Source organism: Passer domesticus, chromosome 5 (genome assembly GCF_036417665.1).
Source record: "Passer domesticus isolate bPasDom1 chromosome 5, bPasDom1.hap1, whole genome shotgun sequence".
Lineage (NCBI taxonomy): Eukaryota > Metazoa > Chordata > Aves > Passeriformes > Passeridae > Passer > Passer domesticus.
The window spans coordinates 34,466,001-34,482,805 of NC_087478.1; the positions used below are offsets into that span (position 1 = coordinate 34,466,001).

The 16,805-nt window shown below is 38.9% G+C and overlaps 1 protein-coding gene across 5 annotated transcripts in view; it reads left to right on the forward strand.

Moving 5' to 3' along the window:
• TPH2 (tryptophan hydroxylase 2) overlaps positions 1-16,805 on the forward strand; it is a 54,900-nt gene that overhangs the window by 20,228 nt on the left and 17,867 nt on the right. For 4 of the 5 annotated variants that reach the window (XM_064419521.1, XM_064419523.1, XM_064419522.1 and 1 more), the window contains exons 7-8: positions 397-532; positions 5,080-5,206. In XM_064419521.1, the coding sequence (XP_064275591.1) occupies positions 397-532; positions 5,080-5,206 (263 nt within the window). Of the gene's footprint in view, positions 1-396; positions 533-5,079; positions 5,207-15,394; positions 15,525-16,805 lie in introns of all 5 variants that reach the window. The other variant, XR_010362121.1, reaches the window with a different exon arrangement.

Sequence of the window (16,805 nt, forward strand, 5' to 3'; positions counted from 1 at the left end):
AAGCAATATTTTATGTGTAAAAAATAAGGACAGATTTGTTTTAATCCTATTCTGTTCTGTTAGTTTCTTAACATATTTTGTATATTTTCCAATATGGAAACTTCTCTCCCTTTTGGTACCAGACATAAAAATTTTAAGAACATCACTTACAGTACCTTAGTATTTTTTTCTAGACAAAGATATTCAGACCAACTTTGAAATACCTCAAGCTGTTTTCATTATACATATGCTAGCAATGCAAAATACTTATTGTATGTAATAATTGAAAATGATGTGTGGCGATCGTCAAGATTATTTGTGTTACGCTTCTGGTAGAATAACTCGCAACAGATCTGTCATCAGAAAGTGATACAGAGATCTCTGTAATGTGGCCTTTTATTATCTTTTTCTCTTCAGAAAGGTCTGGCTTCACAGTGAGACCAGTTGCTGGATACCTGTCTCCCCGTGACTTTTTAGCTGGCTTAGCCTACAGAGTCTTTCACTGCACTCAGTACATACGGCACGGCTCAGATCCCCTCTACACACCTGAACCGTAAGTTGCTGCTTCTGCTTTAGTACTGAAGAAATAGTTTCTTAAAAGAACCAGTTGAATTTGCCAAGATCGAAAAGAGGAACATTTCTACAAAGTGTGAAATTCTTCTTACACTGTTGATGACAAAATCCTTCACATTGGTGAGCCAGAATTTAATTCAAAGACTTTTTTGTGACTTTTTACAAGTGTCTTAAACAACTGGGTTATTTATATAGTGGGTCAGAAATACTATTCAATTATATTTCAGTGGAAAATGGAGTTTTCACTTAAAAAATTTGAAAAAGCATCTATAGTCTTATTTTCTGCTGGACAGCTAGAAAGAAGTTGTGGGAAAAAACCCTGACTATCTTGAAAAAGCCCTACTTTCAGAATTTTAATTTGATCTTCTGTGTTCCCATTTTTATTTCTTTGGGCCAGGTTGCAGAGCTGAACTTCAATTCTCTCCTATAACACAACACAAGCAAGACATGGAGCAGTATTCTCTTACCAAGAGAGAATATTAGATATGTTACAGGGAAATTATGACAGAAATGAGAAACATTTTAATTATGACTTTTATGAGACAGCATTGCAGCTTTTCCAAAACAGAATATTGCAAGTTAGTATGAAATATTTTGGCATATGGTCTTTTGATTAAAATTGGTGAAAAAGCAGATCAAAGAGATTGTAGCTCTTGTCTTGTGTTATATATGCAGAAGAGTACCTGTCATTTAGATAATACAGAGGTAGTTTTACCAAAGGTATCTGCTGATCCCGTAAGCACCGGAATGACATTTTTTGCAGTGAATCAGTCATCAGACAGTTAGCATGAAATTGTAGCTGTGGTTTAATCTGCTTGGACTACTTGAGCATGCTTGATTTTTTCCAAATTTACACAAAGGATTCATACATATATATTCAGCTCCAGTTCTGTAAACATTTGGACTCATGCCTAAGTTTGATTTCATGAATTGACTGCCAAAACCATGGAGTAATATTTTTGAATAGAAAAGGTTTAATGGCACAGCATACTAATCTGTATCTAAAATTGTGGTAGCTTTATTCTGGCAGGAGTCACCAGGTGGTGCTGTTAGACACTTCTCTGCCTTTTTCCTTAGCATCCGAATGGGGCAAAGTACTTGCTGGAAGGCTCTGAGGCTAGCTTTGTGTGCGTGTTTCTTTTGGAAAGGAGGTGGTGATCCCTGAAGGAATTCAGTCACTTTTATAACCTCTGTAATTAGAACTTAAATCTCTTAAATTTGTAGAAAAATTGATAGAATGGAAAAGCTTGAAAGAAGGACTTGGATGGAAGGGCTGAACCTCTTCAAGTCTATTTAAAAATATCTGTAGATATTTCAAAAAATAAATGATGCAAGGGAAGTACCAGGCTTTGCATCAATGATTTCCTCTCCTGTGGGAAGCCAGTGTTTCAGGCTGCAGCATGTACCAGTGTTCAGCAAAAGAATGATGACGTTTATTAACTTAGTACAAACTAGAAGAACATTTTCATCTACTGATAAGAGATTTAGGTACATAACTCCAACAGGATAAAGGCAATAACATCTTCCAGGAGGCAAGTAAGCGTGTCTGCGCTTTTCCTGATGTTCTCTGGTTCATTGATTTGTGTATTTGAAAGCCCTGCAGTTTTCAGGATGGTGCTTACATTCAGAATTATGCAGTGGATCATAGCTGAACCTTAGTACTAATGGCAGCTGCTTTTTTGGTAACCTTTTTGGTCATGCTGTCTGGAAAATCACTGAGTAATAATAACAGTTGAGTTAGAATGAAGGTTTTTATTCCTTATTTGGGCTGAACTTAAAAATACAGGTTATAGTCTTAACACCTCACCTAAATATGACTAACAGAGTATTAAAATTGTCCTTTTCTAATGATGTTACACCCTCTTCTTGCAGACCTACTGGTTCACATTAGTTAAGTAATGTGTGTACTGACTACCAGGAACTCAATAGGAAAATTTTGAAAATCCCTTTTAAAATGTGTTTAGGTTTCTTTCCATAACATAGAACACACAGTAAGTATTACCAGAAGTGTAGAGTGAAAGCCTGGTGCTTTTTTAAATGAGTGGCAAAACTAAATTGACTGGAGTGGGGACAGCTCTTCATCTTCTGCAGTAGCTGCAATGCCCTGAGATCTCCTGGTTGATATATGGGGCCATAATGAGGTTTGTTGCAGGTCCTGACTGGTGTATCTTGCATTTCAATGATATAAACCAGGTAAAAAGGCTCCCTTTGACTTCAGTGGGCTTTCTGTCAGATTTAAACCTGGCCTACAGAGCTAGATACAAATTAGAGAGTTCATTTGGTTTGATCTGTATCACTACCATATGCATTTTAAAACATATTTCTTCCTGATTTTAATTACGTTTCTACTACATTCACAGAGCTATGTAGATTTTTTCTGCTTTACTAACTAATTTACTCCCAAGAAAAATCTTTTTCTGTGAAAAGTGCATTACAAAAATCTTATTTTCTCTGAGCAATGTGTGTGAATAAATTAAAGGAACTTAATTATTTTCAGAATGAGACAAAATAAAAGAATCAAGCCTTGGTAGTTAAGCAAAGAATTATATTGTTTAGACTATCTATAAAGGGCCAGACTGGAAGGGAAGTCTAAAAGACTCCAATGACAATCCCAAATACTGGTTCATGTTTCTGCCTGAAAGATTTTGTGGGTTTGGGGTTTTTTTGTTCCTATTCTTTTTACTTTAAGCTCCCCTCTTTGTAATTGCACATTCAAAATATTACTTTGCATAGCTTTAATGGAAGAATCTACAAGCTAAAGGCATGAGAGAAATATCTTCTGCCTCCTCATTCTTTTCCTCTTGCCAAGAGAGACAAGTTAATGGGATTAGGCTTTGTCTGTTCTCATTTTGTCTGCAAGAGTGGACATAACAAAGGCCATGTGTCCCAGTGCAGAACTGGGAATAAATCATATTTGCTTGTTTGTTTCTGGGGCTTGTGGCTTCATCACAGGAAAATAGAGAGGTAGGTATTAGCTCAGGTGTCAGTAGTAGGGATGCTGCTGTAGAAGGCTGCCTGCTTACCTGGAGCCAGGAGCTTGGGAGCCAGCTTCACTGTTTGCTTCTGCTTGAACTACTGATACAAAGCTAAATCTATCTGAACTGATGGAGTGTAGCACAGATGCTCAGCAATCAGTGTCAGTTTGCTCGGTGGAGGCAAGAATTGGTGGGCTTCCAGAGAATGGGCTCTTTGACCCATTTTTATGTTGGAAGTTGATGATTGGAGAAATCGGGTTCCTCCAGTGAATTGCTTGGTACTGGGAAGTGGTGTGTCTGTCAGACTGCAACTACATTTCCTAGCTGTCCTTTGCATTGTTAGTGAACTAAATCTTTGCAGGAGAATATAGAAAAAAATTGCTGTGATTGGAATTAAATTAATTAAAGAAGGGCCTTTAACTCTGATGATTATCCAGTCAAGTGAGGCAAGCCACCAACTCCTATTTACTACTATCCACCTACACATTATTGGTTCAGACTTCTTGGTGAGGATACTGAGTAAGAAGACTTTAAATTATATAGAGGGTTGTTTTTCTGTTCATGATTTATCTGAAATGTCATGTTCTGTGACGTTTCAAACAAAAATAGTTTATAAAAAAAAAAATTGGATGATTCTGGGTAGAAGGCAGAAAACTTGATGTTTTCTCCCTGCCTTTAAAACATTTGTTTACAGCTTAGGATAAAAAAAAAAAAAGATGTCTTGAAAGAGACAAAAGCAAAGGAAATGTCAGATTGGATTTTTAAAGTGAACTTTACTACCAAGTCCATTATTTCCTGTGAACAAATGCAGCAAAACTTTCAGAATTGTTTGAAAGCTTTTGTAGATGATGCATGTGCACTTCCGTTAGCAGTTTTTTGTACACTTATGTCTGCACTTTGTCATGACTAACAATGCACTTACAGATGTGAACAGCTGTTCTTTTTGAAATTACTTGGATTCTCTGCTTTTTCTGAAATCTGCTAGCTGAAAAGTAGACTGCATAACAAAAGTACCCAGTAATTGCAGTAGGGTTTCATGACTAAATGAGACATTAGGCACCCAGAAACCTCTGTAAATATTGCCCCATATTTCTGGGGGCAAGTGGCAAAATGTTTGATGTGGACTGCTACCCAATTACAGAAAGAAGAATGGACAAGAAGAAGAGGGAATTTGTTGGATTTTGATTTGTGTGGACAGAAAAGCTGAAAACTGTACTTGTGGGACAGCTGGCTTTCCTCTGGGCAGTTCAGTCTTCATGTCACCAAGTCTAAAAGATTGTAGTGGTCAGGCTCTTTCCCTCAATCTGGAAATGACGAGTAAATCACAGAACTGCTGGGGTTAAATGATATCTAATGAATTTAACAGAAGCAAGTGTGTGTGTTTCTACCTACACATAGAAACTGTATACACAGAGAAGAACTTCACGGTAAAAACCATGTTTCATTGTAAGGTAGGGGTCAGACTCCTGTAAATGCCTTATGTTAAATTAATTATGGAATTTTTATGGTATTAATTTCTGTAATCACGCTCTTTTCGTTTTGATTCCCTTAGGGATACATGCCATGAACTCTTGGGACATGTGCCTCTACTTGCTGATCCTAAATTTGCACAGTTTTCACAAGAGATAGGACTTGCTTCACTGGGAGCATCTGATGAAGATGTTCAGAAATTAGCCACTGTGAGTCAAAATCTTTTTGTGGCATGCTCTCTCATCTCTCCCCCTTTTTAGCTGATGAATTGATGTGCATTGTCATATTAGAGCTGACTATATTTTCAGGTTCCAAAGGACTATAGTTTGACAATCACAGAGCTTTAGGTGGTTTCCCATTGTTTTTAAGAAGACCAAAGCTGATGACACTAAGTAATCCATTTCAATTTTTATTTTCCGTAATCACCAATTCTCAGGGCTAGCTGAGATTAATTTTGTCTGCTTTAAGGTGGTGAAAATGCGTAAGAAAGGTAAACTTGGAAAAAACCAAAACATAAAACGTTTTGATGTGTGCTCTGATCTCTAGACTGTTAGCTCCTCCACAGGTGGCCACTTTGGCTTTTAGCACTGATATTTCTGTACTTGCTGTTCAGTTTTGCAGCTCTTAATTGTATTCCAGTGTGTGATGGATTTTAAGATGACTTTACATCCTTGCCTGCTGCTCCCCTTGGAGAATATGTAGTTACTGAGCCAAGGTTTTGCAGCAGTAGATCTAGATCAAGACCAAGTGCCTCAGCCAGCAGCTGGGAGATGGATTCTCTCTTGCATCAAGTGAGTCACAAGCCAGCAGACAGTGTGAGCTGTCTGTGTGTTAGAGCTGTTAGATGCTGCTGAGACTGGAGCCTTCATGACCTTTGTGTGAGGAGCTCTGTCAAGCTGTCATGACTTTCTGCCCCTGAGCACCTGTCAGCCCTGCTCTATTGCCATATTCCAGTAACTGGGATGCAACTGCATTGTGACATAAATTAGTGACTGGTCTTTACCACTCACTTTGTTCAGTTGTTTTGACTTACTGTATATTTCCTTTGGTGGTTCCTGTTAAAACTAATGTGGCAAATAATTTATAGAATGATACTGGATTTAAAAACTCCGTATTTAAAATGCTTCACATTTAAACATTGTATCTTCTGAAAAATTCTGAGATCGAGCAGGGGAATTTGTTACTTTAAAATTTTGCAGCATGCTGCTGCTCTTCTACAACAGTACAGTGGGGAGTTAAAGGCTTGGAAAGAATTGATACATGTGGAGTCAAATTAAGTTCAATTAAACTGCAGAAGTTTTGATGCGCAGTCTTAGCAGAGGTTTAAAGTCCTAACTGCCTAAAAAGGTGTTTGTACCCCTTTGTTTGATGTGAATCCTATTTGATTTGAATCTTCTAACTCCTTCCAGAAGAAGGCACTAAATTTAATCAAATTGTTTTCAGTCCTTAGTTAGATAGGCTCAATGTCTTGATCATGGCCAGCTCCTCTCACATGGGTGTGTTCCTTGTTTTTGTAATGGATGTCGGTGGAGAAGAAACTGTTTTTTATGGAGGAGTCATGAAAGTTGAGTGCATATTTCCACATGTACTTGGGAGGGACTTAGCAGGAAACCGATCCACCTTCCTATAACCTGCAGTCTCAGGAGAAACTATCTAACTGGCTGTCCCTGTAAGTATTTAGAGGAAAATGGTATGCCCAAATATTTCAGCCTAAAATAACCTTGGATGACATGGGCCTGTTGCAGAGGAAAATGCTAGTACTGGGTTGTTTGGGTAGAGATATTAATATAAAGTGACCTCTGAATATTATATAAATGCTTGTATTCATCCCCCTCACAGAAGTTCCCAGTTATGACTGACTGTGTCATCTGAACAATGAGCTGCTCCTGAATCATAAAGCAAAAAATAAAAGAAGACAGCTGAATCACTTTCCCTTATCACACTGAGAATCTGATATCTGAGTGAAAGCTGATTTCTCCCCCCATGCTGGAAATAGCTCTTTCAGGTGGAAGAGACGTTTAGAAAGAGTCTGGTGGTGTTATTTTTTGCAGGAGTACAATGAGGGGCTGTGCTCCCCTGGGGCAGATGCTTGACAAATACAGAGATGTTACTTGCCCTAAAATGTGCAATGTAAACGGGCAACTTGAGAGCAAGTAGAAAAAATACCTCTCAGTGGTGAGGGTGAGGAGGCCAGGAAATACATTCAGCTGGGCAGCAAATGTCACCTGAGGTGCCATTGACTAACTTTTGCAGCATTCAGTCCCATTTTCATCCTAGATAAAAAACAGACGCAGCAAGCTGAGAAATGCCAGCCAAGAGTCTTAACACAGACAAGCATTGCAGGTTCCAGTGAGGTGACTTCAAAGTAAATAGAGAAACGAATGGAGTGAGAGTATGCATATTAATGAGATTGAATCAATATGCCCAAAGCAAGCTTGCCATTAGCCTGACCTGTTTCAAAAGATAGTGACATTAAGTGCTGAGCCATTACAGGGAGGACAATGGCATTAGGAAGAGAGGAAAACACCTCTTAGGAATTCAGACCAGAAAGAGAAGAATTATTACAGGTGATTTCATAATCTTTTGCGCCATTCTGCTCTCAAAAAGACACTGTGTATCAGCTTTGATAGATCTGCTCTTTGTGCCCTGCCATGAGCTGCAAAGGAAATGTCTGATGTTTTTGTCCCTGCAGGGCTGACACACTGGATGTAAAGCAATCTGGAGCCTGGTGCCTGGGCAGACTAGAAGTGTTTTGTAAATTGCAATTAGTCATGTCTGTGCAGCCCCATTGAGGGCAGGAATTAAATAGGAGAGCATTGCAGGGGCCCTGGTGCTGGCCAGCTGGAGGGAGAAGAATAGCTGCAGGGGAAGAGAGCTGAAAAGGCAGTATGCAAGTTCCCTTCATCCTCTTGGGGCCTTGTAGTCAGATGTGGGAAAGAAGAAAGGAATTGCTTCTGCTTTGTCGTGAGAGTGGAATACTGAAAGAGCCAAAAGACTGTCTTTGTAGCGGTTTGTTGAGAGATTCCATTTTCATTTACAATCTTTTAGGAGAGTAAGAAGGAGGAAAGACACACACACACACAAAAAGGTGACAGATTATGTTACTTAAACAGAGCAAAATATTTGCATCAGCCACTTCTTTTCATGGGGTGTGGTATAATGCAGTTCCAGGTTGAGGAAATACAATATTGGCCATGCGTGTCTTGGTTCCAATGATTATCATTGTCATTACTTACATCTTGTCCTATTCTGATTGATTTCCTGAAGCTAGTTTTGAGCTGATTTTTAAGCATGTCTGCTCTTTCTATTTTCACATAGTACAGAAATAAAAAAAGACTCTCTTTTCTGCTTACCTATCAAACCATAAACTATAGAGAGGACTTGACATGAGGTGTTTCAACTAATTTATCTAGTATATAATTTACAACATTTAACAGCACATAACATAAGGTTTTGTGAGGAAAATTATACCAAAAATTGCATCTAGATTTACATTTCAGTGTTAACTTGTAATTTGTGGACTTGGGAACTGTCTTTGTAAAGCTACAAGTTGCTAAGCAGGAGCCTGTCTATCTTGCTAATGGCAGAAATCACTCCTGACTCCTGCTAAGTTGTTTCAACACAGCTCAGGTTGCCCCTTCAAGATGCAATATGCATAGGATGTGTTTTTGTAGGTGAAATTCAGTGGGTGGCAGTTCAGAAAAGGGGTTAGCAGAGTGTCTTTTTCATGCAGTTCATCACCAAGTCTTTCTGCCCAAGAATTTGATCATTAGGGCCTAATTAGTTGCACTAAGTTTTTTTCCCAGTCGTTTCTCACTGGAAGTTACATTTAAACATTCAGTTCTTTAAAGCTTCCACCTTTCATCTTTCTTGATAATATTTGTTCTTGTGTTTCAACAGCATGGGACAGTAGAAATCAAGAAATTTCTTTAGTTTCAGCTGTCCTTTACATAGAGAACCACAAAAATTGCTTTTATATTTGAAGGAATTTTATATGATGAGATCTTGTAAATGTATTTCAGGCTTGTTATGAATCTAAAGGTTTTACCTTGCCTAGATGGTGACTCAGGCCACCAGTTCATTCTAAAGCTAACTTTAATTTATCGGTGTATGTATCACAAAGAAGTGCTTTAAAATTATATACTGGCTTAAAAATAGCATTCAGAACCACCTCTCTGGGTTGAGGTAATTCTTGTGACTTTACCTGCCTGTCTTTCCTCAGAGTTTTCTGGTCTTGGCATCATTCTAGTCCTTTTCCCACACTGAAGTTCTGGCACATAATTCAGAACAATTCTCCATTATGTTTGCTGAGGAGATAACCAGAATGGAAGAAACAGGAATATTTCAGATAAAGACTGAATAGTATTTGGTAACTTAGGGAAGACTCAGCATTCATGGTCTCACTAGATAGGATAGCCTCTTGTCTTCACAAATAACAGATTAGATTTCCCATAGGGGCTATTTAGTACTGCTAGGCTGAAAGTACATTTTGTGAACTGGCTTGCTGTCTTCCTCCATGGATGAGCAAATGGAGCTGAGAAGAAAATTTGAGTTTTCAAATATTTCCACTGTACATCTAAAAAATCAAGACCACCTGTGTGATTCTCATTTGTAGTTGTGAAATGATTCCTAGGGAACTAACCATCATTGTAAGGTTGTGACCAGTTCCCCTGCTGAAGCTGTTCTGACATATAAAAATAGTTATGTATTGGCCAACTGAAACCTGGTATAATAACCCAGAAGCTATGGCAGTCACTGAGCATATTGAAATTTAACATTCAAGTCTTTGCTTAGTCTTTTTTCTGTATCCCAGTTGCATGCCATGTATGTGTGACAGATGCCAAGATTGGGCATAGTGAGTACCTTAAATCCAGTGATGACCCAATGGAGTTTCTTGCTAAAGTGCTACTTCCAGCTATACCTGTACTTAATGAATAAAGGAGCAGAAGTGTGGCTGGGATTGAATACAACTTAAAACTGCTTGAGTAAATCTTGATGTGCTTACAGGAGACATATGAAATTTCTCTGATTTGGGCTGTATGTCACTTAAGGGAGGTGAATCAATTCCCAGGGTAAAAGCTAGGACAATAAAGCTGAAATCAGGTATGATGGATTACTACAGACAGACACTGTCCTGTTGTACCATGATCTCTGCTGTTCATCAGTAGGTGGCCTGGGCAATGTTTCTGTTCCTGACTTTGACGAGGCAAAACCACCTGTATGAAGATGCATTTGGAAATCGCCCAAGTGTGAAACCTGAAACTTTAACAAGGAGCAGAAACAGATGAAATTTTGTGTCTTTCTTGACCATTACAAAGTCACACAGGTGTGTTTGAATCAGGATTAAAGGATGGCTTACTAATGGATTATTTTGGTGAGGTGCTACTGGGCTCATTGACCACTGCTGTAAAACCATTCCGTAATTTGTGGGCTTGCTCTGAAAAATGTCCTAAAGAAATTAATAAAGAGTAATGGTCTCCATTTTTAAGGGTTTGTTTCAGCAATGCTTTACAATAAAGTAGCTGAAGCACTGAAGTCCTTCCTACATTATGCATAATCAAAAAAGTGGCAGAGAAGATAGTACATATGTCACAAAACAGGACTAAGGAGGAAAAAAAACAACTGTAGATCCCAGGGATCAATATTTAATATTTTAGAATACTGCAGTGGTCTCCTGGAGTGCATTTTTACAGTCATTCTGTCAGACATTTGTGGCCCAAGAAGAAAAATATCAACAGAGATACTTAACTAGGTTTAAACTAGCACTCCAGATTGAAGAGTTCCATTACTGGAATTGGGAGCTAATGCTCAATATTTTCTGCAGGATTTGTGGCAGTCTGCTAAGACCTTTTTTTCTGGGTATGGAGCGTCTGTTTCCAGGTTTGTACCTGTAAGAATTGCTGTGCTGGTCAGCGCCATGGCTGGTGACTTGTGCCCATCATAAATAGCTGCTTAGGGGAGATGAAAGACCAGGATGAGCACATCTGATTATTTTAAAATGTTTTCCAAGCTTCTCATCAATCAGGAACTTGAAGAGCTCTTGTTCTCACAAATGTGACTTCTATGTATCTAATTATCTTGAAAGGATTTCTGTCCAGAGACAGCTGTTTATGTTCAAAGACACATACATTTTTAGTACCTTCAGTAACTTTGTCAATGAGCTCTATGGCTCAACTGGTGAGCTGTCTCATTTTGTTGCTTTTAACCTGATTCCTACTAGGTTTTTTGTATATGAAGAGAGAATAATCAAATCATCGCTGGAGGCTTTCTATATGCCATCATGATTACAGAACACATTTTCTTGCTTAGGTCTCTCTTTTCCTGGGTAGGAAACTAATGATTTGTTTAGTCACTTCTCATGCTATTGAGGATGTTATTCCTTCCCTGAATCCTTTCCAGCTAGAACTGGAAAAGAGAAAGGATATATCAGTCACCTGAGTTTTGATTAAGAGTAGCACTGTGAAGTCAAGTCAGTTTGGGATGAGCTTGTTGTAGAAGAGGGAACCTTTAGTATGATAGGAAGGCTGCACCTGGTGTTGTAGAGCTGACACAAGTTGTTGCTTAGGGATGAAAGAAATAGGCTGGATGCAGAGGGAAAGTAGGATTCAGTGGATCCATCTTGCATCCCTGTACAAGGATATGACTCCCTCCAGTATGTGATCAGAAAGGGTTAGGTCAACATAGGATGTGTTAATCTCAGAAGGAAACATTTTGTGCTTTATAGTGGGTCTCTCAAAACTAAGAGGGTGAAAGGGGGCTCACCTATTGCTACAAGGGTGCCCAGTTGGTCAAGTCAGTAACCTTCTTCTTGAAAGGATCTCATGCTGCTCTGACTGACAAAATTTTGTCCTTACAAATAACTAGAAACAGTGTTTTTCTGTAAAGTACTAATAAATATGTATCCCTGGGACCAGTCCTGTAATGAGGAAGCTAGATGAAAGAGAGAGCTAATTTGACTTAATTGGGAGCAGGGAAGAAATTAGAAACTTTACTGTAGAAATAATATAGTTCATTTTAGACAGGATGTGATTTATGAAGATCAAGCCCTAAGCAGTTAGAAACGCTAAAGATAAAGGCTCTATTAAAATAACAAATTGCAGCCAGAGACTAGGGTTTGCTTTTATTACTTGTAGCATTTTGTTTCCAAAAGTGGTTAGATCATAATCTGTGAGGTTACTGAACTGCAAATGCAAATTTTCATGCACACAAGTAATACATTTTGACATAGAGGTTAACAAGAGAATGGTGCAAATTTCACACAGCACTGGCTTGCTAATTACGTTTGTTTATTTTCAGAAGCAACTTCATTTTCATTAAGAAATTGCAGATTCTGCAATAGTAATCTTTGCCAGTAGTTCAATAGCTCACACTCTGAACATTTGCTCTGCTACAGTAGTAATGAAAGTGAGCCTGAAAAATAGCTTAGAAAAAGATTGTAGAATTTAGGAGTGCATGCAAGTGGCAAGCATCTTCCAATTCAGTGTTGGATCCAGTTGAGAAAGGCTGAGGAATGGTTGAAAAGAGTCTATGAATTTTGATAGGATTTTTTGCGTATTTGTTTTCTCTTTTGACCTGGAGTTGATAATGTATTAGCAAAAAGACATAAAGTGTCTTTTATAGAACCAGAAAAAAAGAAAGTATCCTGCATAAGCTTCCAGTGAGCAACAATAAGACATACATTTTGAGGAACAACTACTAACAAATCAATCATAAGTTTCAGGAATAAAGGTTTAAATATCAGGGGGGTAAAGAGCAATAAAGGAGAGGTTTGGAATATATTGCTGCTGCTGTTCCTGACTGCCCCTGAGCTTTCACCAGTATGCAGAAGGAAAGAATCCTGGTCTCTGTGTAGGTATTGTCCACACTGTAACACATTATTTAAGTTATTTGTACAAGACATGGACATCCTCCAGCAGTAGCACACAGGTATATGAGGAAATGAAGGAGTTCGGTGTGTGAAGGAGCTCAGTGTGTTCAGTTCAGCAGCTCATTTCAGCCATGTCTAGGTCCTGCTCAGGACTGAGGGAATGTCTGTGCTGTCGGTGCAGGTGGAGGATTTGGGTTTACCCATGCTTTCCATGGAGCTAGAGCAGCTGAGGAATCCTGTGCAAAAATAGCTTTGGTGACTGCAGGGAGGGTTATCGTAGGAGCAGCTCCCTGAATGCAGCTGTCTGGTTACCTGACTGGGACCCACAGTGGTGTTGGGATGGCCCAACTCCAGGCTTCCTTTGCTCAGGGATCTGTGCTGTATCCTGCTGCATTGTGCTGTGCAACCTTGGCTGCTTTCCTGCATACCCAACCCTCATTTCAGGGGTCAGTGACCACATCAGGAGAAGGAAACCAGGAGATTCTGCACTCGGGCAGAAACCAAAAGAGTTATATGTAATCACAGAGTCAAAGTATTACAGAATGGTTCGCGTTGGGAGGGACCACAATGGATCATCTGATCCAACCTTCCTGCTCAAGAAGGGTCATCCTGGATCACATTGCACAGAGTTGTGTTCCAGATGGTTTTTGAATGTCTCCAGTGAGGGAGACTCCATGACCTCCCTAGGCAATGTGGTTCAGCCCACAGTTACCCCTGCGGTAAAGTTCTTCCTCAAATTCAGGTGGAACTTCCTGTGCATCAGTTTCTGCCATTGTCTCTTGTCCTGTTGCTGGGCACCACTGAGAAGAGCCTGGAAACATCCTCTTTACACCCTGCCTTCAGATACTGATAGACTGAGGTCCCCTCTCAGTCATTTCCTATCAAGGCTGAACAGGCCCAGCTCCCTCAGTCTCTCCTAATAAGAGAGATGCTCTTGTGTCCCTGAGTCATCTTTATAGTGTTTTGCTGAACTTGCTCCAGGAACTCCATCTCTCTCTTATGCTGGGGAGCCCAAAACTGGACACAGCACTCCAGATGCTGCCTCGCTGATGTCCTCAAACTGTTCACTATTCTTTTTATTTTCTGGGGTAGTTCAGTAAGTAATTTTGCTTCCAAAAGGACATTCATACATGTAGTCATTATGCATAACCCAAACAGTAACATACAGAAAGAGTCTTAAAATACATACCTGTACAGAGCTGAACAGATGCCAACTTAATGTTCACAACCACGGGACTGGACGTACCTCATGTGTTCAGTCTAATTATCTCACCCAGCATGTTTGAGTGCTTTCTTTGTATGCACAGATTAAAGCATGGAAGTAAGACAAAATACTTCTGGCAACCGTAACTATGACAAGGGCTTTATTCCTTAATGCTGCAACTTCAGAAGTGGCTCTTATGCCTGTGCTCACCTTTCTATCAAATGGCATCAAAATGCTGGATGGAGTATGGTCCCATAAATTTTTAATTGAGATACTTTTCGGTGATCTACCAAAATAATTTTGCAAGTATAGCTTAATTTTATATTTATAAGTCCAATGCTGCTGCTACAGAGGGCCGGGGGCAAATTTGCCATTGCTTTCAATAAGCTAGGTCAGTGAGCTAAATGCTAACCTCATTTCCATGTGTACTATCACTTAAAAGATGTAGAATTGTACACATGCAAATGAAAGTAGAATTTGTTGCTGTAAAATTAATTTTTATAATTTACTTTCCTAAACATCTTATTTAGAAAAGAGGGTTTCTGCAAGGATTTAATTGATTCTGTAGGACATACAATTTTGCAGTTGTGTCTCTTCCTTTGTCAAACTTGTGTACAGGATGCAACAAATTCTGTTAGCTACTTCTTAGAGCTAGCAGGCCTTCTGAAGTTATTGCATAAAGGTTTTTGTTTTATTTGTGGATGATTTTGGAAAGTTAAAGCAAGAACTCTAAATCTGAAAGCATTGTTGAAGCCAAAGATAAGGTTACAGAGAAGGGCCTTGTGACTGTTAATTTTGTTTGTTTTGCTTTGATTCCAGCTGCGGATGAAATTGTTGCAGTGCAAGGTCAACAGAATTTCAACATGGTGGTGCCCTTTCAGGCACACTTTGAAAAACCCCTCCACTGTCTTATTCTCTTAATTTGCTTTTGCATCACATGTAGCATTAGTTTAGACTGTAGAACCTTATTTCAGTTGTCAGCTTTAAGTTTTGTATATTCTGTACCTTATAGAGAACTTTTTATAGACATTCACAAAGATGGTGTCTGCTAATAGCATTAGATAAACCATGTTGAGCTCAGAGCTTTTTCAAGACATGCTGGAAAGAGTAGGTACTCACAGATTATGATTTTTTTTTCCCCTGTGAAGTGTATTAGTCTTTTTTTCCCCTAGAGATTTTTGTTTCCTACCTTGAATCAGTAGGCTGTAATTGTAATAATTATATAGTTTGACTACATAAAAGTAGCTAAAATTATAGTTTAACAAGACATTTTACATCTCTCAAATGTAAACACATTTATAGGATTAATTTTTCATCTTTGAATAGGCATATTGGTTTATATACAGATATATACTATATATCTGCAATGAATTTAGGACCTACACAAGCACAGAATTCTTGCATATCCATGGGAACCTGATCACGAGTGACAATTTTGGAGTGATCTTCACATTTGGTAAGTCACTTCCAGACCAAAAATTCCTTCTTTTGACTTTGGTACAGTGAATAGCCACAATCTCTCTGCTCACAGGTATTTGCTCAGTATATTTTTTCCACCTTGCTGAATACACGTTCATGTGCTTTGCTTTGTGTTTACACACTGCTGGCAAGTAAGTTAGTGGTGACTCAGTTGACTACTCTGTGGTTATGATAGATTCATTTTATATGCCCTCACTGCTGAAAATCAGAGTGCTGCAAGAAGGCGCTCAACTATACTTGGAAAAGATTTTGTTTGGGGCTGTGAAAAACATCTTCAATTTGGATATATTTTTAGTAGCAAAATTAATAGATATTTAAAATTTCCTGAGCTACTTTTCTTCTTTCATCTGTCTGTCAGCTTGACATGAATAGAACTTACACTTTTGTGCTTATGCCTACAATCTTTTTTGCTTCTTTTTTGCAGAGCAGGTTGAGTTAATGCATTAAGAGTCACAAAAGCTTTTGGGAGTCCCTTGGCATTCATGTGATTAAAAGAACATTGAACTTAAATGCAGTGTTTCTGTTAGAAACTGTGATGTTTGAAAACAAGTCAGCTATTAAATCAGTTTTCAGTAAAGAGATACAAAAACTTAATTTTCTTTTTAAAATGTTTAGAAAATTAGTGTGGATGGTGGTAATTTTGGAATGAAATCCTAACTCTTTTTTGCTCTTTGAAAATAAATTTGAAATCAATATGGCTGTGAAGAAATAGTGCATTTTTTCCTTGAAATTAGAATTTTAAAGCTTCACTGGCCAGTTGTCCCTGTCTCTTCTCTCTATATGTTTTTGCCCCCACAGTTACAGAACTTGAAAAAGGTCTGATATCCTTTTATCCCCAGGAGGTTGCTCCCCTTTCTGAAAATAGAGCCTTCCCTCATTAGCAGATACATTAGGAGTTTTGCAGCTGATCATGTACACAAGAAGCTCATACCCCTCCTTGGCTAAAATGACATGGGAGGCTCAGTGGCTCTCCTGCCTCACTCCCTGCAGTACAACCGTCATAGTCATTAGCCTGGCAATTAGTGGTGACACAGCCTACCCCAGGGAATGGCATCAGGAGAAGCACCACACCACACCAGGGTGGCCTGGTGCCCTCCCCATGGGAATGCCTGTTAGGGAGGACACCAAGGGTCTGTCTCTGGGCTGGCCCAGGGTAGTTTCTAAAGAGGCCTCACAGCTCAGAGTAATGAATTCTGACAGTGGACTGGGACAGGGCAGTGGTTCAGTAACTCCCTGCTTACAAAAAAGTGAGGGTAGC